This window comes from Musca vetustissima, unplaced genomic scaffold (assembly GCF_032173495.1).
Source record: "Musca vetustissima isolate MV318-11 ecotype Yass unplaced genomic scaffold, APGP_CSIRO_Mvet_v1 utg2595, whole genome shotgun sequence".
In the NCBI taxonomy this organism is placed as follows: Eukaryota; Metazoa; Arthropoda; class Insecta; order Diptera; family Muscidae; genus Musca; species Musca vetustissima.
Genome location: NW_026886605.1, coordinates 41,715 through 64,060, shown reverse-complemented (window position 1 = coordinate 64,060; position 22,346 = coordinate 41,715). Strand labels below are relative to the sequence as shown.

At 34.7% G+C, this 22,346-nt stretch overlaps 3 protein-coding genes across 5 annotated transcripts; 2 read left to right on the top strand and 1 right to left on the bottom strand.

Annotated features, from left to right (window-relative positions):
- Positions 1–310: 310 nt before the first annotated feature.
- On the top strand, positions 311–1,220 carry LOC133334095 (glutaredoxin-related protein 5, mitochondrial-like). Its single transcript, XM_061542390.1, has 2 exons — positions 311–590; positions 1,030–1,220. The coding sequence occupies exons 1-2, from the start codon at positions 311–313 to the stop codon at positions 1,218–1,220; spliced, it is 471 nt and encodes a 156-aa protein (XP_061398374.1).
- Positions 1,221–5,173: 3,953 nt separating this feature from the next.
- Positions 5,174–13,465, top strand: LOC133334100 (Golgi phosphoprotein 3 homolog sauron). Its single transcript, XM_061542394.1, has 5 exons — positions 5,174–5,400; positions 11,387–11,514; positions 11,596–11,714; positions 11,795–11,970; positions 13,055–13,465. Exons 1-5 carry the CDS (start codon positions 5,185–5,187, stop codon positions 13,301–13,303), a joined length of 888 nt encoding a protein of 295 aa, XP_061398378.1. The 5' UTR covers positions 5,174–5,184; the 3' UTR covers positions 13,304–13,465.
- Positions 13,466–16,911: 3,446 nt separating this feature from the next.
- On the bottom strand, positions 16,912–20,826 carry LOC133334102 (protein transport protein Sec24C). Of its 3 annotated transcripts, none has more exons than XM_061542397.1 (9): positions 20,507–20,826; positions 20,294–20,416; positions 19,368–19,823; positions 19,180–19,295; positions 18,865–19,113; positions 18,318–18,767; positions 18,074–18,242; positions 17,221–18,011; positions 16,912–17,162 (listed from the first exon to the last, which is right to left on the bottom strand). In XM_061542397.1, exons 1-9 carry the CDS (start codon positions 20,787–20,789, stop codon positions 17,022–17,024), a joined length of 2,778 nt encoding a protein of 925 aa, XP_061398381.1. In that variant the 5' UTR covers positions 20,790–20,826; the 3' UTR covers positions 16,912–17,021. The 3 variants fall into 3 exon arrangements, with proteins under 3 accessions (XP_061398381.1, XP_061398380.1, XP_061398383.1); XM_061542396.1 differs by having other exon boundaries at positions 19,368–19,830; positions 20,298–20,416; XM_061542399.1 differs by having other exon boundaries at positions 19,368–19,830; positions 20,298–20,416; positions 20,606–20,826.
- Between the last annotated feature and the right edge of the window lie 1,520 nt (positions 20,827–22,346).

Below are 22,346 nucleotides of genomic sequence, written 5' to 3'. Positions count from 1 at the left end.
GTAAATATGTTACAATTTTTGTGTAAAACAAAAAACCAAAAGTTTGAAATAAAAAACTCTGATGACATGAATTAAGAATAGTGTCGTATGAACGGGTTAATTCATGTACGTAATTCTGAGAGCGAACTACGTTGTTCGAATGCCCGTCAGAACATGACATAAGACTTTTCAATATAAAAAGTCGATTAATCGATTAGTCGAAAGTCGATTTATATATTCCTAGTTCAGAAAAGTTACGTGTTGAGGGAATTTGTCGTGCAAAATAAATATATTCAGGTTCAAATTGTAAACCTTTTAATTTCAAATAAAAATGGCTGGACTCATAAGACAAGTATTCAGAACCAACTTCACACAACGTTTACCTGTTGTCCTTACCCAATCACATAGATTCTACTCGGCGGATGCACCACAAACCTTTACCAAAGAAGTGCTGCAAAAATTGGTGAACACCAATAAAGTTGTCGTGTTTATGAAAGGCAATCCCGAGGCACCTCGTTGTGGTTTCAGTAATGCTGTGGTGCAGATCCTACGTATGCATGGTGTACAATACGATGCCCATGATGTTTTGCAAAGTGATGAACTGAGAGAGAGTAAGTTGTTATTTTTGTTGGTACAAGTCTATTAAAGGGCCAGGTTGCAGATCATTTTGATAATTTTTACCACAGATAACACTGATTGCAACGATATAATGAAACAAAATAACTATATTGAAAAGTACTTACCCAACTTTGAAGACCCATATATCGGGAGGTATGGAAAACTTCGATGTGTGATAACTATATTTTTGTAATCAGTGCTTTCAATTGATACCTACATTGACTTAGATAATTTTCAAAGGCATGGGAAAAAGAAGATGCCAGCGGATTTTCACAATTATTCAGTGATTCGCATACCATTATTGAATTCTAATTCTAATTTGTTCTCTGACTACTATTTGGTCTGTTACAGAACTGCGAAAATGTACAATTTTTTTTTCTTTTTAATTTGATGAAATTTGATTTAACTAACAAATACTATTTTCCATTACAGAAATTAAGGAATTCTCGGAATGGCCTACAATTCCACAAGTTTTCATCAATGGTGAATTTGTTGGAGGCTGCGATATTCTTCTACAAATGCATCAAAGTGGCGACCTCATCGAAGAACTGAAAAAGGTTGGCATTGAATCACTTCTCCTTCAAGAAGCAAACGAATCTGACAACAAGAAAGAAGGGAAATAAATATGTAAATTTAGTTACGTAGATAACCGATTTTGTTCATATTTTAGTTTTTTTAATTGTTTAAAATAAAATGTTGTTGAAATATTAAAATAAGTAATTTGTTCATGTATCGACAAGTTAAACCTATATTAACAGATTAGAAGAAAAGCAACGTCTATTTCAGCGCTAATTCAGAACATGAATTCTATTGATAATTTTTTTTAATTTTTAATGAAAATGGTTCTGTAATATCTTCACGAAAGAAATGTTGAATTGTGTGATAATTCGGTTTAAATTGTATTCCCAACTCATTTTTTTGGAGAAAAATTGATTTCTGTACATATTTTGCGTTCTTAGTTAATAGAGCAACTTGTTGCCTATGGTTTTGTTTGCAGTCAGGCCATGTTCGCATATAAGCTATAATGCAATTTTTGTAATGTTAAGGACTTGGTGCGTATTTTCGCAAGATTACGTTGTAATGTATATGTTGAAGACTCATATAAGGGTACCTAATAAAAAGTGTCAGTCGTAAGTTATATGATTTTATTAAATAGTTGAAGAGGTAGCTGAACTTTTTGCCGAGTTAACCTACTTTATGAAGATTAATTTGACTATTTGAATCCATTGGGTCAACGAAATCAATGTAGGGTTGTTAAAAGATTATCTATCCATTCGGTTCAAACTGAATTAAAAATTTTTTAAACGTTGACTCTTTGCGCGGGAGGTACCAGAAGGAATGGTGGGTCCGATTTTCGGCCTTAATTTAGGTTTGATAAAAGTATTCACCCCTATTCCGTAAGTCGTCGTCGTTGTCGACGACGTTTCTCTTTCGACATCACTTCGCATCGACATCGACATCACTTCGACACTGATTTGGTATTCTGTAACACTCATGCGACAATGTCGACTATTTATCGATAATATCAATAAAAACAAAAATTTTGTTGCATATTTTTGGGCAAAAATGTGTTTGTATCCTTCACCGCACTGTGGCACAGGGCATTATGTCTTGGTAAATGTGTTTGCAACGACCAAAAAGAAACGAGATAGACCCATAGTTACTTTTTAGTATATAGTATGTACATAGAATTATTTTTCAGTCGATTTGTGCATGTCCCTCCATTCATGTATTATTTTAAACAAGTTACATGCCACCATTATGATCCGAACGGGATGAAATTTGGAAAAAAATCCATCCAATTGGGATGAAATTTTCTTTCCACATAGACATTGACATTGGTAAAAATCGGTTTAGATTTATATATAGATCCCATATATTTTTCTTTATTTACACTTTATTTTGCATTAAGTATTGAATAGATTCTAGAATGATATATCCTGTTCTTGTCCGGTCATGTTTTTTTTTTTAATTTCAAAAAAAAAATGTTCAAACGCTTCAGTCGTCAACAAAAACTATGACGAAGAAATCTTCGACATCGTCGTCGTCACACATTGTTACGGAATACCAAAAATGTTTCAATAGTTATCGATAAATGTCGACAACGACATAGGGAATACCAATTTGCAAAAGACGACTCTCTTCGACGTCGTTTCGTGTCGACGACGACATACAGAATAGGGGTGATTATTTTCCGTTCCGTTAGCTTTTACTGAATTAATAAATGTTCAAATTTTTGAAACTCTGTGAGGGAGGTACCAGAAGGAGAGGACCGGGGCCCATCGTCTCTTTCCTTCTGTTACTTGATCTATGTAAGATAACACATTACGATGTGCAAAGTTTCCATGAAATTGGATATTCCGTTCTCTTCATTTCAGATTTACAAGTTTTCAAAATGTTGACCCTTTGTGGAGGAGGAGCCGATGGGTCCCATTTTCAATCTTGATTTAATTTTGAAATATATATTACGATATGCACATTTTGTATCTTATCTCAGATTCCATTCGCCTAATATTGGATTTATAAATACGGCAATTTTTTACAATTGCAAAAGGAATGAAACGTTACGATCCAAAATCGAGAAGGGAACACTATGAATTGTTTGTTTCATTCATAACAAAATAATTATGCCATGTACAGACGACTTTTGTACGTTGTTAAATTCGAATCACCAAGAATTTTGTCCCATCCCTAACATTTGAGAGTATTTATCGAAAATAAATTAATTTTGACAGTTTGAAAATATGAAATTTTCAAACTTTTTCAGTAAAATTGAAAATGATGAATGAAAAGTAACAAATTGTCTAGTTTTTATATATGCAGAAGGAAGTAAATTTTGTAATCTACATAATGCAATATGCATTTCTTTCCCTTTTGCTCTAATTAGCGTGCAAAACGAGAAACAAATGTGGGGGAACCCAAACAAAAATTCACCAATTTTTTATATGTCACATTTGAATTGAGAAAATATAAAAAATTATTCATAGCAACAATATTTTCGGAAAAAATGGAAAACATGAATTAAAAGCAAATAGATATCGATATATTTTCAGGAAAGAAATAACGACAGCCAACCTGTTACAACAACAACATACAGATTTTCTTTTTTGATGATTATGACATTCTACTTTGTATTTTTGTACCATACTTGCACGATGGTGCAATAATAGAAGTTGGGTATGTTTGTGGGCATCATAGACTCGCCTTTGACATTTTTATAGTTGCTTCCACAGTGGAAATGCTCTTGCTTATGACATTCTACTTTGTATTTTTGTACCATACTTGCACGATGGTGCAATAATAGAAGTTGGGTATGTTTGTGGTCATCATAGACTCGCCTTTGGCATTTGTATGGTTGCTTCCACAGTGGAAATACTCTTGCTTCCATTCCATGCCCCTGCTGCTACCCACTTGAAGACCGAATTTAAGCTTCGTGACCCACATCTGCATCAGCAAGTACAACTGCTAAATTACTACCATCCCGACGGGATTTCAAATAATTTAATTAGGGTGTATATTTATGTCCTTGGCCCACTTATAAGTATCAGTTGATGACCAACATCTTCCATTAGGATAATGTTTCATACCGGTAGAATAGCTATCAATGGCTTCTGTTGATACACCCATATGGATCAGACAATACGTTGGACTTAGTCTTTTTTAAGTCAAATTTGTTAATTTTCTAATTAACAAATTACTCATTTTTTGTTAAAAAAAATAGAATTACAAGAAAAAGCTTAATTATAAAAGGAACACTTGAATTATTTGGAGAAGCTTTAACGTGGATAATTTGTCTTTTTTTCTCGCAAAAGATTTTAATTTTAATATTGACTTGGTGTTTGTTTACCGACAGAAAAAAAAATGATCGGATTAAATAGTCTAAACGTGTTTTTAATTTACTTAACCATCAAATTTGCTCGTGTGACCACTGACTTTAGGATTCTTGCTGGTTCTGGAACATATAATATTAATTGGACTTGTTGAAACGTATGGTAATATCTTCATTTCACATTGAACAAACCCCTTTGCAACGTTGCCAGATCAATTGAAACAAGCAAATACTAAACGATTACTCTGATTTCTCTTGTTGGCACATCTGTTTTATCGTTATCGCTATCGTACAAAATTCCAATTCGAATCGAAATGGATTTTGCCATCACAGTAACTTCGTGGAATGTGTGAATTATTGGGGAAAAAAGTAATAAAAAAAGTTATTAACAATAAAATTAAATGTATTTTTTCTTCATTGGGAACAAAGACAACAAAATTCCAATTAAAAAAAGTTGCAATTTAGATATTCTTGAAATGTTTGTGTGGTGAATTTGTCGAAGTGTTGTCCATGAAAACTGTGTGTGTGTTTTTAACGAAACTAGGTGGAAAACAAAAAAGAAAAGAAAATTGCAACACCATCAGTCGCTGACAAAAAAAAAAGAAAAATCCAATATTCCCCAAATACACAATCAAACGAAAAATAAATAGAAATAAAATTTACACAATTGTTAACCAAAATTTTAAATATTGAAATCTTTAGTCCAATATTGAAGTCGTTTGTAAAACAAGTTACATTGTGAAAACATAAAAATAGACATGAATCGTACCGATGGTTTGGTAAGACGTACTGTTCGCTCCCGTGAAAATGGTGCTGATTCAGGCAGTGCGTCCGGAAATGCCAATACACCCGACGACAATCAAGACTTGCAAGAAAACAAAGATCACGAGGATAATATCGATGATGGCGACTCCAAAGAGACACGTTTAACGTTAATGGAGGAGGTGCTATTGCTGGGTTTGAAAGACAAAGAGGTTAGTTTTGAATGAGAGTTTTTAATGAAAAACAAAAACAACAACTACAACAGTTTGGTTTCACAACAATATACTGTGGCTTACAGCAGATTTGGACTATTCCAGTATAGCTGCATTTTCTATTATTTGCATTTACATAAATGTCAAACAAACTTGTTTTTACATTTGGCAATTATTTAATTTCCACATTGTCTGTCAACAAGCTGCTGAGACCACCATCATCACCATCGTCGTCGTCATCATTACCTTAATTACAATCATAATAGTAATCAAAAAAAAAAAAAAAAAAAAACTCAGCACCTCATCACCAACCAGCATCATCATATTCCACATCATCTTTTTTTTCTTCTTGTGTTTTGTGCAGTTTATTTGTTTGTGTATTTCATGTGTTATTTCTCCTTTTATTTTTTCTCAAGTGTTTTGTGTTTTGATGACGTTGTTCGTTGGTGTTGTACTTTGTTTTTTTTGGATATTTCTTATCTACAAGTTATTTAATTGATTAGGTTGGGGGAAATGTAAAGGAGAGAGACGGTGAACGGGCCGCGAGCGAACGAGGTGGGGATAAAACCGATTGTTGTGGTGACATCCATCTGTTCGTTGTAATAAATTCTTAGTCATTGCGGCAACTTGTTGGAGGTTGCATTCATCAGCTATTAAGGCATATAAACCACATTTGGCAAAAATAAAATGCGTTGCAAACATCGTCAATGTTTTTGTTTTTGGCTTATAATTGAAGTCATTGCCAAAGATCGTACATAGATCTAGAAGTGAGATTTTTGGGTTATGACTCTTGTACGTACTTTGAATAAGTTCGAAATAATGGTGACGAAATCTATAAGTGCAAATCATAAAATTTTATAAAAACCTAGCCACCAAAATTAAATATAGGAAATGGTTTCTGAACAAAGTTGAACAAATGTACAACTGAAATAAATATAATTCCGAGAGCATTTTAAGACGCTTACCCTATTTAACAAACTCTTGGAGTTTTTAGAATGTTTATAGTTTGTACCTAAGGAATAAGAACTTCTTCAAGTACATACAGCTGTGTTCATTAAAATAGTAGTGCAGTTTACTTCTAAGTACTAAACTGTAAAATTGTTAAAAAAAACACACATTTTTTTCTAGATCAATTTCGCAAGCTTTTGAGTCGCTTGCTCAGACCATAGTAGCATCTGTTGGCCAAAACTATCCTTCTCCAAATTTCAAAACTGATGTCATTCGTTTTATTTATGGTGGTACCAAGGTATATAAAATCTTTAACTACCTCGAAGCTGTAGTTCTAAAGTTCCACAGTTGATCTGAGTCTACTGGACGTCTTGCGCGTTGATACTATCAGCCTGGTTTTCTCGCCATTTACTGCCACACCCACTTTGGTGGACTCCTTCTCAATTCGTTCTATTATCGCTCTCAATGTTCGACCCATTATGTCGATGTCATCGGCATAGGCGAGTAACATGTGTTGTTTGGTGTACAGAGTGCCAGTTCCAGCAGGATGTTAAAAAGATCACACGACAATCTGTCACCTTGTCTGAATCCTCGTTCGGTATTGAAGGGCTCCGATAGGTCCTTTCCAACTTTAACTGCTGACCTTGTGCCACATATATATTAATTTTCCAGGAATGCCGAACGTATACATGGCTTTAAACACCGCTGAACGGATAGGGCTGTCGAATGCGGATTTATAGTCGACGAATAGGTGGTATGTTTCGATGTATTTTTCGTGGGTTTTTCCAGGATTTAGAGCTGAGTGAAAGGCTGGTCAACGGTGTATTTGCCAGGTCTGAAGCCGCATTGATATGGTCCGATGATGTCATTGACCATTGGCTTCAATTGTTCACACAGCACACTGGATAGCACTTTATATGCGATGGGAAGGAGACATATTCCTCTATAGTTGGCACATATCGTCTTGTCTTCTTTTTGTGCACGGGACACAGGATGCTGGGGTTCCAATCATTGGGTATGCATTCCTCTAGCCAAATTGTACTAATCAGCATGCACTCTGACCACCAGTCGTGAATAGTTCGGCTGGTAACCCATCGGCACCTGCGGCTTTAATTTTCTTCAGCCGATTAATTGCTACTCTGACCTCATCTTGTATACCACACTCTATACCGTATTATTGGTTCTGGGGTATCTCTTCACCGCTACTATTTGATACCAGAAGTTTTTTAAATTGTTCCTTCAACGCTGCCTGTATTTGTCGCCAGATTTCCTTCTTCATATCTACAGAAGGATGTGTCTGCACCAAGGCTTCGGTTTGATGTTTTACTCGTTGGTAAAACTTCCAGACTTCATTCTGGCTCCTATACATCTCGATTTGCTCTTCTCTCCTTTTCTCCCGATAATTTTCCATCGCTACTGTCTGCAGTGTTGCCCTATACGCTGCGTTCTTCGCCTCAGTAGCATTACGAAACTCCTGATCGTACCACGGGTTTTTGCTGCAGTTTGTAGGGAGTGGCCAATTCTTTGCCATTGTGCATCTATATTATTATCGGGACAAGGAGTGCTTTCGTCAAGCAAGTGGTAAGTTGAGCGTAGTAGGCTTCTGCTATATGTTGTCTTTGAAGCTTTTCGACGTGGAGTTTCCGTGTTACAGTAGATCGGACCTTTGCTGCTGCAATAAGACGGTGCGAACCTTGGCTGCCGCAAGGTAATTGTCCGAATTTTCCGACGTTTGGACCAAAAATACTTTCCCTTCCGCTTTTAAAGCCAAATTCACGTTTCGTTTCATGACAGCTACAATACAGGGCGTGATAATCTGATTTACTTAAGCCAGTCTCTTTCCATCGCATTTCCTGTAAGGCAATAATATCGGCTTTGTATTTCTTGAGTACGTCCGCCTAGGCGAAAACTACGCCTGTTCTGTACAACGTGCGCACATTGCAAATGCAGATTCGCAGATCGTGGTCCTTTATAGCAACAGCCCTTTTTTATATGTAGTTCTTATGGGCGAACTCGCAGGACATATTAGCTCACCATTTCAACGGACGATGAAAGTAGCTACCCCAGATGACACCGCGGGGATGAAAGAGAGGCCAAGATATGCCTGGGCTTCGCCATGTTAAAGCCAATCAGAGCCGTTGCTTGGTATCTATGATCACCTACGTCACCCGTATCGCTGTGTACAGGAATATAAAAAACGGATAGACAGATTTTCCGACTAATTACAACCAACACGTTTGATATACGAGTCAATAATACAGAAATTCAAAGGTATCTTTTCATAGGGACTGATATAAACATTCACCACATATTAAGAAAACAAAATTTGAAATTACAGCTAATTCCGTTGAAAAAACACATCCACAATCCTCAAAATACCGAAAATCAGTGGTACCGATATATGGGGGCTATACCACTTAAAAGTAGATCCATATTGATAATTTTTGGTTAGGTGGTTTTAACCCAATGAGAAATTAAAATATCAACCTACAGCCAATTCGATTTAAATCTTGGATATTCTTGGATAATGATATACACTTGACCAAACTAGGATATACACTTGACCAAATATTTCGAAGAAAGGGTTAAAGTATCTACCTTATTGAGGGAGTGGTGATATCCATCAATTAGCGTGCGAAATCCCGCAAAATAGTATTGGAGGTCTACATCTCGGTTTCATTTGCTTTGTCTGTAATATGACAAATGTTGTGAGCCATCTCTAGCAAACTCGTCAACAGATGGTGTCTATTCTAGAAGTACTTAATGTCAGAGATTTTCAAAGTTGATATGGTCTTAACCAACCATGATTGCTACAGTGAATTTAGTTCAACAAGAAGGAGTAATGAATTGGGAGTAGGGTGTGAGATGCCCGTTCATGTTTAATTGAACTATTGATTTGTATATTAATCACCCCACATTGAGCAAGCTCCTCCACAAGTTCAATGCATTTGCTATTGTTGTGGGTAGGAACCCACGACTTACTTGTACCAAAAAAATAATATTCTGCTTTTGTCATTCCTCAATCTGTCAAGACACCATAAAGTTTTGAATCCATTTGCAGGGTGCACAGTGGCCCTGCATTTAAAATTCAAAAATATAATTTCTACTATAAATTTAAAAAATAATTTAATACACAAATGTGAATTTAAGTCGCCTAATCATCTAAAATAATCAGTTGATATATTTTTTGAAAAAAAAAAATAACAGTGCGATGAGTAATACCGGAAGGTTGTTTGTTGAATGTTCGTGTGATTGTGCCACAACAATGGTTTTAATTTTCAATAAAACATTATCACACTATACTACTGCCGAACGTGATGGGATTTGGCTACAACAATTGAGATAAAGAATCAAGTAATAAGAATTATCAACAGTTTTAGTTTTTATTCTTTTTTGAAATTGAAAACTGAATAGTTGAATGATAAAAAAACAAAAAAATTCAAATTTGTGGGAGATGAAAATAATGTGTTCAAAAGAAATAAAAGAGACAAAAACAAGTAAATCAAAATACATATAAAAATTTATTATCACATTTAACCCTTTTGTAACGATAAATTCAGTTTTAGATATTTCTGGTTGGCAATTTTCAAATTAAAAAAAACACATTTTCTTTTAAGTGTTCGTCTTTCTCTTATCTCACGGTTTCATAACGTCTATTTTACACGTCTCTTGTACTAGTCAACAAAAAATGGAACTTAATTTTGTCATTTCTACATTTAGTTTCATTTCATTTTTATATAAATTTGTACTGATAAAAATTGTTGATTGTTTTCTCTTGTATTTTCTGGTTTTGTTTACTATTCTTTATTCTTTGATGTTGTTTTTTTTATTTTTGCGCCAGTATTCATATGTTCACGCTGTGCTTCATTCATTTAGCGAAACACCCCCATGGCATCGTTGACTGCTATCACTTTTAATTTTAGTAATTGATACTTAAAAAAACCAAAATATGTCATAAATTCTTCCTGCAAATAATTTTCTTAACTATCAGTGACACTATATATGTATAAAGTGTTGTGATTTTTGTTTTTTTGTATTCACTCAACAATTTATGGTGAGTAAATTTATTCGATTGGGTATTAAAGGGGTTTCCAATAAGAATTTGCAATAAATAACATGCATGCGTGGAACTCGACCTGGTTTATATGGCATGGCCACATATTTCAGTTGAAACACTTAAAATTGTTCGTTCAATTTTGGTCGGATTTGAGTTCATACAACGTCTTCTTCTTTGTAGCATAGACCATGACTTGACATAGCCTCTAGAGGAATCATGTGGTGGTGTTAATCGACTGGTTAATTTCTTGAGAAGTTATCAAACTCAAATCAATTGTAACGTGTACCACACACGTTCAGGGCCATATCATTCAATTCGGTCCAAAAACTATTTAGAACAAAATATCTCCAGCCTGATTTTTTAAATCAATATTTAAAAATATTAAAAATATTTTTTCAAATGTCAAAGCTAACAACGAGAATATTCCCTGATTGAGGCTCAGATATGTGGCATTGGAGTCGAAGGTTGTTCCATGCATATTATTAAAACGCACTTCTATCAGATTACTTCAAGTAGAAATTTTCCAAAAAGAAAAAAATATGCAGGAATTCTCTTCGGTCTCTGACTAAGGGATAACCGCTTTATCGCTGACAAAAATTGTTAACATAAGTCGACTTCTGTGATAAAGCTATACACGCGGCCAATTAAAGGCACACTCCTGCTTAAAATGAAATAAATTATGTTTTGATCAACACTGTTTTTATTTAAATTTTATTTGCTATAGTATAAACACATACATTTTATTAATCATTTGAATGCAACTCTTATTTAAATATTTGAAATTAACGGTTAAATATGTAAATATTTTGTAAATAGTACCAAAAACTACATCTCTGAATACCTAAGATCAATCTAATTTCAATAAAATCGCGACACTCCGAGTTTTCTCAGGTTTTACAAAAATCGACTTGTTTATGTTCATAATTTTCTAAAAAATATATTTAACTTGTTTTTATTTCATATTTATTTTTTCTCTTATAGGGTTACACATCATTTTGGAATGATTGCATATCGAGTGGCTTGCGTGGCTGCATTCTTATCGAGCTGGGCTTACGTGGACGTATTATGATGGAAAAGTCTGGCATGCGCCGACGTGGACTATGTTCAAGGTGACTACCAACCTCCCCACAAAAGGACAATACAATTTCTGTGCAAACTAATACCAATGTGTTTATTATAATCACTTTTAGAAAAGTCATATTGAAATCGGATCAACCAACCGGTGATGTACTGTTAGACGAAGCCTTAAAGCACATAAAAGAAACAAATCCACCCGAAACAGTACAGAGTTGGATTGAATATTTAAGTGGTATGTAAATAGTGGACAAAATATATTATTTTTTCAATTTGAAATGATTTCTATATTTTGATCATTTATTTTTCATTTAGGTGAAACTTGGAATCCATTGAAATTACGCTATCAATTGAAAAATGTACGAGAACGTTTGGCTAAAAATTTAGTCGAAAAAGGAGTATTAACAACAGAAAAACAAAATTTCCTATTGTTCGATATGACAACACATCCACTTAGTGATAATGTGGTCAAATGTCGCTTGGTGAGAAAGGTAGGTGTATGCAAATGACTTTATTTATTTATTCGAAAAATGCAATTTGAAGCCATTAAGGCCGATTTCAATTAAATTGCAAACTACATTACTCCATTTAACAAGATTTCTTAATGATATCTTAGAAGGTATTATTCTAAAAATAATAATATATTTGAATGTTTGGCACGTGGCTTCAATCTAAGGATGAAGCCATATATATAGAAATCATTTCAAATATATATAAGTATAAATATATATTCTGCAAGGGAAGACTATAGATTGGAACTGCATAGCTGGCCACAGGCCGATTTATCATTTTTAAGAGGTCTACACTAACTGTCAAATCTATGAGATAGGTGTTAAACCTTTTCACATATCGCTCATTTGCAAGCAAAATCGGCATAAATAAAAAAATGATTTTGCAGAAAATGCGTTTTAAGTTTTCAATCGACTCACAGCTTACAAGGAACAGAAGAACTTCTACAGCTTCTCAATCAGAGTGTGCAAAAGATATTCATCTGAATTTTTTACAAAACATGATTTCTGATTTCTGCATCATTAACTCAAAAAACACGATTTTTGATGTATGCCGGTCTGGCAACAAATGAGCGATATGATGTCCTCAACGACAACACCCGTAACGATCTTTAAGCCTTCTAGAGGGCGTGGAATGAATGTGGCTATAATCGGTAAATTTATTGTTAGTTTTTTAATCTTCGCAGTAAACATTGTGTGTTGGCGTTTTTGGTAGCCATCTTCCACGTAAGGATTGTGGAAATTCCTCACGTGGAAGATGGCTACCAAATCGATGAGATAGGTGTTCAAACTTTCACATATGTCAAACCCATACGTTACACGATCTCTATGCCGTCTGGAGATCTTAAAATATAATTGGTCGAGATGTATTATAGCTCCCAAATATATGTTGTGTTCCGATTTCATGTTATATTAAACAGGTGTTGGATATAGTTTTTATATATAATTTTGTACTATTGATTTCATATGATAATGCACCGAATTAAATTTGTTCAATAGAGTTTTTTTTTTTAAATCTCTTTATTTATTATTTAAAATTTTTGTTTTTTTTTATTCTATTTTATAGATACAAGATTCCGTTTTATCGAAATGGGTCAATGATGCGCAACGCATGGACAAACGTATGCTGGCTTTAATATTTCTGGCCCATGCCAGTGATGTCATTGAAAATGCCTTTGCCCCACTTAACGATGATGACTACGAAGTGGCCATGAAACGTGTCAGAGAGTTGTTGGACTTGGATTTCGAAGCGGAGGCTGCAAAACCGAATGCCAATGAAATTCTATGGGCAGTTTTTATGGCTTTTACGAAATAAAATCAAATTCTTCTTTTTTAATCAAATTAATATTATTTTCTTTCCATTTTTTTGTGTTTAACATATTTCTCTATATATACATATATTATAATTTACGTTTTTAATTAGTAAATTAAAATAATAATAATAATAAAAGAAAAGAAAATTATATATACACAAAAATAACAACAACAACATATACATACAAACATAAAAAATAAAGAAAAAGAAACAAAACATATACACTTATATAAATATATAATTTTTCAAAAAAATACAAAATAACAACTATTGCCACTTATGTAAAAGAAACAACTGTTTTCTCTCTGTGTTTAAAACATATATTTTATTTTTCTAAAATTTAAGAGAAATCCACACATACACACTCCACTCTCTCACACACACACACACACGTCTTTAATGTTACAAAACAAAAGAATGATAATGCATATTAAGTAGAGTGCAGTAAAAAATAAATTAATTAAACAAAAGTAAAAACAAAAAATTATTTTAAAATTTAACTCAAACAAAAAAGAAAACAATGTTTTATATAGGTTTTGATAGTAAGCAACAACAAAACAGAAAAATTAAAACCATTAAAAATTTAAAATATATTATTAAATAAAAATAAAAAAAGAAAATACTTTATTAAAGTAAATATAAGAAGAAGAATTAAACAAATTAATAATCGCATTCTTTTTCTCTGTGTCTTTTCTTTTTCAAATTTTTAGCCCTAAGCTACAATATATGATGTATTGTTTGTTTTTCTTTTATAAAATATTTATTGACATGTTGGGGAATATGTTCCCAAATGAAAGAATTCTATAATTTTTAAATGAAACACTTCGAGAAAAGTAAGTATTAAAAATGTGAACATGTTTGTTTTTATTATTTAACAGGAGAGACGCTTCATTACGAAAATTGCTAACAGAGTTACTCCGGGTAGGTTACTCTGGCTTTTGGTAGTGGCTTATTCTGATTATGTGGTTCGTTTTTACCAATGATACTAGTCATTATCAGGATGCACTAAAACGCCTAATGCGCATATTTCAAGAACTCCAATGGTGGGATGTCAAAGGATTACATCTGTCTATGGGAAACATAGCTGAATACTATCGGACGCATTCAAAGGTTGTGACTTAAATAATCAGTTGCGGACAAGGAAAGTCTCGGATAAAATTACCGAGTGACAAGGATCATTGGGTTGATGAGGCGACTATTAGTTAACTATTTTGTCTAAAATAATCAGGTGTGCATCGCTCCATATTTCTGCCGATTTCAGAGCATTCCTCCAGCTGCTTTAAACTCGATCATAAATATATATTTTTTCGAAAAAAAAAATAATTTTTCGAAGCGCATTTTGTTTCGTCTTTACGGTTGTATGTCGTTGTGATACATATTTGCCACCAGTGTTCAAAAGTCATATAACCGTTATTAAAACTGTATGGTAAATGAACACATCTAGAGCAGACATTGGAGCTGAAGTAAATTTTCCGTCGCCGTCGCCAATACCACATTTTATTACAAAACCGCCACAACATTTTTTATATTCAAATATTGATGATCAGATCTACATCACGATTAACATCGGTGGGGAACTCGAATATATGCACCAGTTATTTTAAGTTAGTCGGCCAATCAGAAGTTGACATTTTTAATCGGCCAAATTTTTCGAGTAGAAAGATTACAAACACAATTTTGTTTTGTGTTTTCTTAAATTTGGTTCAATGTTTTAACAGTTTTGTGGGTTCAGGAACGGGTTTCGAATAAAAAGTTGAAAAACTTGTAAAATTAGTAGATTCTTTTAAGTTCTGAAACGAAACTAGTATTAGATCTCTTTCCGCCGAAAAGCTACCACCACAGTTTACGATGGGAGATGTTGCAAGATTCATCCGAAGGGCTAATTTATCCTAAGTTTTGGGCGCTGTCGGAATTTCCGTTGTAGTTCTTAGCCAAGTACCTAACTAAACCCCCAATTTGTGAATAGCCACCCACGATTCGATTGAGCAAGGTGGTTAATCGTAAATGCCAATTCTTGAAACGGTAAATCCGCTCAGTTTCAGACAAAGTTGTCCAGTTGTAGTTGTAAATAAACATGGGTTTTAACACATATAATTAGAGGACTTGAATCAGAAAACGCCGTGACGTAGAAAAGTATTTACCGTTAATCATACCATAATGTTTGAGGACGTCGACAAACAAACGTTTGATAAACAATTGTGTGTGTGGATGAAAGTTCTACTTAGAGTTCCGAAGAAAGAAGTCTTGACCTCGTAGATTGAAGCAGAAAGTTTCCCCTCGGTGTGGTGTTATTTTCGTAGCATTTCAACCTCTAAACTATTCCAGTACTCCACACCCTGCACATGTGAAAGATTGAACAACGTCATAAATTTATACAGTCGCAGCTATGGATTGAAAATAAATCCAGAATCTTATTATATCTAAACAGCTGGAAGTATATTTTAGTATACACTGTGCAAGGGCTAAAAACAAGTAGGACTACGTTCCTTTGTTCACCATATTGGCTAAGTTTTCTTCCCTAAGGTGGGATATGTTACATCAGCAGCATTGTACCACAGTATTGGGTAAAAATAAAGTGAGCTGGTACTTACTGTTATCTTGTATTATTATAGCATGAATACCATCAAAATATTTTTTAATTTGTATTTCTGTTTATTTTTTAATGTTTTTACATAATTTCTAAGATAAAAATGTGTACGATTGTTTCGGTATATATATGTGTGTGTATTGTATTTTGTTTCGCCTTGTATAATAAATCGTAATGAAATAAAAACTAACATGCAATGAATAAAAAAAAGAAAACACAGAAAATTGTATGGGTATATATTTTTAATTGTTTATCTATTTTTTAACAAATTTTGAATGTAAGCATTCTTTTAAAGAACTTTATTGCAAAAAAAAAAAACTCGAAAGGAATATAAATACAGTAATACAGCACAGAATTTAATAAAAATCCATTTTAATTAAACATGGTACACAATGTATTGGTGTTACAAAAACAAGTGAGCAAAACTTAAAACTTCATTGTAATTCCGTTACAACGAAAAATAAACGAATTTGTTACTTGGCTCATCAACATCCTTCATTCAATTTAGTGGTGGTACCATGTCTCATTTTCAATGAAAATAAAAATTTGCAGAAGAAAATAAAACAAAACAAAAAAACCACCGAATATAATCTATAAAGTAATCATTTTAATATGTATGTATATATGTATATTTTATGCAGACAAACAGAAAAAAAATCTATGATAAAGCGAATGTATTTTTGTAATATACTTTTCGTTAATTCTTTTTTATTCTTCATTGTAGAATATCACCACACTCAGTGAAGTTGGAAATGCAAATAAACAATTACAGGAATAAGAAAATAAAGCAAAATAATTATCATCGAATTTGTATTGAACTTTTGTTAAACAATTGAATTGTATTTAAAAATGAAAAGAAACCAACCTTAATTTGTGGTGTTGTATTTTCTATAGATCTATTGTAAATGTTTCTTTTTGTTGGTGTTATTATTTTGATTACTGTATAACGCAACGTTTTGGTTGTTGTTGTAGTTGTAATTTGAAATGAAAAGAAATATATGTTGAATGTTTATAATTTAATTTAACTTCCTTTTACCATCGCCTAGAACGTGCTATACGCGATAGACGTGCACGATTCTGTGAATAACTGCGACATGTAACAGAGGCCGCATTACTTTTTAAACCTAACAGCTAACTTAATAATTCTTTAATCTCCTTATGCATATGACATAAGAAATCCACATAGCTAGCTGAGCCATCTGTGCCACGATCTTCGATTAAGAAATGCCGGAATACACTTTCCAATTTATCGTTTTGGCGAACACATGTTACCTAAAAAGAAAAAAATATTGAGCAAATGCATTTACATATGTATTTTTTGATTACATACCCTCATGTAACGTGTACGTTCACTCATAATCCTCTCAATAATATTGGTAACTCGTTTCGCCAATGGAGTATCGCCGATTATTGCAAAACGTTCAGCATTAACCTGTTGTGTACACTGTACGCCAAACAAGGGTTGGATGAATGTCTGAGGCAATGACTGGCCCAACCAGACAAAGAAATGCACACCATTTTCCAAGATATATGCACCGTCGGGAGACATTTTCTCATGCGTACAACGAATTGACATGGGCAAATCGGTGTCATCGGGATCCACATTGTGTATGGGTATAAATCTTGGATATAGATATGATACGGATGTATTCAAGTCCATGGACAATACAAATTGTATGACATATGAACGATCGTCCAGTGTCATATCGGAACCACCAGATATGGCATCGTTCTTGAGCAAACAGGATACGTAAAGGGGTAATAGTTTCAAGCATTCCGGTAATATAAGTTGGCCAGCTGACGATGGTGTGGTACAATGTTTACGATAGCATGCCAAAATCTGTGCCGAGCGATGTATGAGATTATCTTTAACGGCCTTGGGTGTAAGTTCCATAAGTTTGAAACAGGCTTGTTTGGCAAAGAACAACATGATGGCATCAAGATCACAACTCTTAAAGACTTCGGCAATGGTTGTGGTGGCTTTAAGGGCCAAATTAAGGATACGTAAACGACGCTGACCACTGCATGAAGTATAGAGTAGAGCAATTTGTAGATAGACATTTTCCTCGGGTGGCAATTTATCATCATGTTTAATTTCAATGGCAATCGATTTACTGCAATCTGGAGAAAATAGACATTTTTAAATTTCAATACACTTTGAACAAAAATCATCTTCAACTTACCAACACTGCCCAACTCAACATCTGTGGTATTTGTCATGAAGAAATGTCCATAGAAATCGGTGGCTCTTACGCCAGCCGAGGTGCGTACACGCATAACAGCATCAAAGGCAATTGGACGAGAAACATTTTTAATAACATCCTCAATTAAACGTTTACCATCAATGTCAGCCTGCAGCGAAATAAAAAGAAAACAAAATAATAATCATTAAGGAGAATTGAAAAGAAAAAAATTGTTATGGCTCACCTGGAAATATGTATATTTATAAACCTCACCACCGGTCAAACGTGCCACCTGACCAATTGTGGCAATATCAATGTATGAATTGTTAAACAAAAATAAATCCACCGAACAGCCGTTCTGTACACATTCCTGTCCCAAATTATTATACGATTGACATTGAGGTATGAGTACGGTTTTCTCTTTTTCAGTTCCCAATAGTTTGCGATCGTCACGATTCTTTAGTTTTCCCGGTGCCTCGGCAATTGGTAGTGTGGAATTGAATACCAATAGTTTACCGGCACAATTGGATGCCTTTAATGCCTCGAGACCAGCTTGTATGGCAGGATACAGAATTGTTTCGGTTTCCTTGGTGTCGACAAACATTTTTGGTATTTGTTCCATTAGAGCATCAATGACAGCTTCAGATTCTTCGGGATTACACAAGAAGCCATCCAACAAAGGCATAAACATGTCCTGAAATAGATTAAATAAATTATTTTGTGAGTATATAATAAGACACGCAAATGAAATTCAATTGGAAATAGCGAATACCGTCATATATTCTACTTACATGTACATCACCTACTACCATCATTTGTGGTTGGGCCAGGCTGCTCTTGATATTATAGAAATGTACCGTGCTATTGTAGGTAATAAAACCAACACGCATTTTCGATTTATCTTGACCCTGATCAACGGGCAAATGTTTTAAGATATTTTTAATTTGTGAACACAAAAGATGGACCAGTCCCGATTTGATGGTATTATAAGAGACATCAATGACAAATATAAAAGCTGGAATTTCGGGAGGAGTATTATTCTGAAAATATTATTTAGAACATAATTAGTAAAAATAGACAATAGTTTTATATTTCTCAAAACATACTCTACAATAATCCTTGGTGGCCAAAAATTCATAGGTGCCCAAAACCAGTTCAGGACGTTCATATTTATCCACACGTTGTCCAGTATGATCCAAATGTTGGAAATATTCCGTTGGCACTAGGAAAAAAGAAAGAAAAGGCACATTTATTTTACAGCCACAATACAATAACTGCCACTACTGCTACTTACCTTCAGTGCTACCTTTACACATTAAACATTGGAAACGACGTCCAGCATCAACAAATTGCATATTCGGTGACATGTAAGCCTTGCAACGATTACAACGGATTGGTCCCAATTCACCAAAATTAACAATTGGTGGTTCATATTCACCCTCAGCAATGCGTGCATATGGTGATACAATCAATGAAAATGGAAGAGCGGTGGTTTTTAGCGTATCTGCTGTGGCCGGTACAGAATACAATGATGATCTTATAAATCTTGGCGATGAATTGCCTTGATCCTGTACCACATATTTGGTTGTCACTAATGGTGGCAGCAGACCAGCTTGATTGGTAACAAATGCACCGCCAGCATTGCGTTGATTTTCAGTCATAACTTGTATGGGATTTGGCATTTGATCGGGATCGAGACGTCTTTGTTGTTGGAATTGTTGTTGTGGTGGTTGTTGATACATACCGCCAGCTGGTTGCTATACAATACAACACAATTCGTGTTACAAAAATGAGAGGTAGAACTAAAGTTAAATGGAATATAAAGTGGTTTCCAATAGGAACATGACAACTTTTTAATTAACCAAAATAAAATGCAAATCATGAAGCAGATTTAACATATAAGGGAGGAAATCTAGAGTCTTGTGTAAAATGTCAGCTAAAATGGTCTGTGTGATTCCCAATTCTTGAGAATGACATGGATTTCAGTGATTTGGATCCTTTGTTATGGACGACTGAAGTAAGCGATATTCTCAACATCTCGACCAACACACATGCAAAATGTATGCTCAACATTTTTGAACTCAACTTGTTATTACCTGTCCTGGAGCGAGAATTGCAACCAAAAATTGAAGATAACGTTGACAGTTCGACAACTAGCGTACGGATGCGTTCACAATGTAAAATTCAATGTTGTCATGTCACTATTGGAAAACCCTTTACTTACATTATAACCAGGTCTTCCTGGCATTGGTTGTTGTCCGGGATAACCACCAGGCATTGGTGGTTGTCCAGGTTGTTGCGATGGATAACCAGGCATTCCACCGGGCTGTTGTCCTGGATATGCTTGTTGTTGTCCTGACATTGGTGGCATACCATAGGATTGCTGTTGTCCAGGCATACCGGGTTGTTGTTGACCGGGCATGGGTGGCATACCGGGTTGTTGTTGGCCGGGCATGGGAGGCATACCGGGTTGTTGTTGGCCGGGCATGGGAGGCATACCGGGTTGTTGTTGGCCGGGCATGGGAGGCATACCGGGTTGTTGTTGGCCAGGCATGGGAGGCATACCGGGTTGTTGTTGGCCAGGCATGGGTGGCATACCGGGTTGGTGTTGGCCAGGCATGAGTGGCATACCGGGTTGTTGTTGGCCGGGCATGGGTGGCATTCCCGGTTGTTGTTGCTGTCCAGGCATTGGAGGTTGTCCAGGCCTTGGTGGCATTTGAGATTGTCCACCGGGATAACCTTGATTGCTTTGTTGCTGTTGTTGTTGTTGACCTGGCATGGGTGGCATCATGGGGGATGATTGCTTTAAAAATAACACAAAATTAAAATTTATTAAGACTATTTGAAATTACAATACTAACAACAAATACATACCACTGGTTTTTGTTGTTGTTGCTGTGGTGGTGGCATATGTGGCAAACCTGGTAAATTTGCACTATTTACAGTCATTTGATTACCGGGACCAGGAATATTTTGAGCTGGTGGAAGATTTTGTCCTTGAAGAACTGGTGTACCTGCAGTTGGTGGTCTAGATGATGGTCCATTTGGATAGGGTGCAAAATTGTTATTATTATTTACTGCAGGTGGAGCACCACCGGCCATAGGTGGTGGACCGTTTGATAACGTTTGCTGCTGTTGAGGTGGCGGTAGTGAGCCTCCCATAGATGTGGGTGGTGCAGGCATATTTGCATTGTTAAATGTTTGTGGACCTGGTGGGCCGGGTGGTTGTTTCATGGGATTTAAATTCATGCTGCCCATCGATTGTGTTAACTAGAATGAAATCGAAAAAATCGTATTTTATTTAAATGGGCAAAGAAATGGAGAAAATAAGAGCTGCTGAATTTTTTGATAGGAACAACAACAATCCTAAAGTTCTGCAACATTTTTCTGAAAGACTTTTTTATTTATATACAATACGTAATTCATGTAAGTTCCGGAATAATTTCTGATTGAATGCAAAAGTTCTAAAAATGCATATGCTCATAACTTCCGACATTTACGTACAGTAGACCATGTTTATAAAAAATGGACATGGTTCATTTTAATAGAAAATTTTTCAAAATTTCCCTTCGGGTGGGAATTACAAACTTTGTCCCATGGACAAAATCGCGATTAAAAGTTCATCTCCTAAGGCAATTTAGAAAATTCAATGGAAAAATGTAAATCAATATCCCAACAATTAGGGAAATTAATTTTAAGCTTAAGTCTTGAATAAGACCTGGTCGAGGATTGCTCTTAGAGGTGTTTTTCTTGTAGAAATTCACACTTCCTGCAAAATTCCACTGGAACGCAATTAACTATGAAAATATAAGTATGACTTTCTAGAAGTTGATGTCCCTATTACCTACTTCCCCTGGAATGGTGTACCCGGTGTTGTCATCTATCCATAAGAGAATGTCTTAAACGGCATATACATTAGAACTTTTTACCGGGTTAACCTACTTTATGATATTATGGATTTATTTGACATATATGCAAAGGAATTGGCAATTGAAACCCACTGGGTTAACGAAATCCGGTTAAATGTAAACGTACTATTAAATTCCCAACCAAATTATGAGCTGAAGTTTTATTTTATTTTTAAATTAATTTCCCAGCACACCCTTCCTCTTAATTTCACATATTAATCTACACTTGTGGAAGAGTTCATTCAAGAATATGACCTACATTCATTTTTTAAACAACAAACTGATCTTATCACACTACACTCGTAAACATATTTTGATTTTCTTATTGGAAATGCAAGACAAAAATCAAAGCCCCTAAGCCTCGA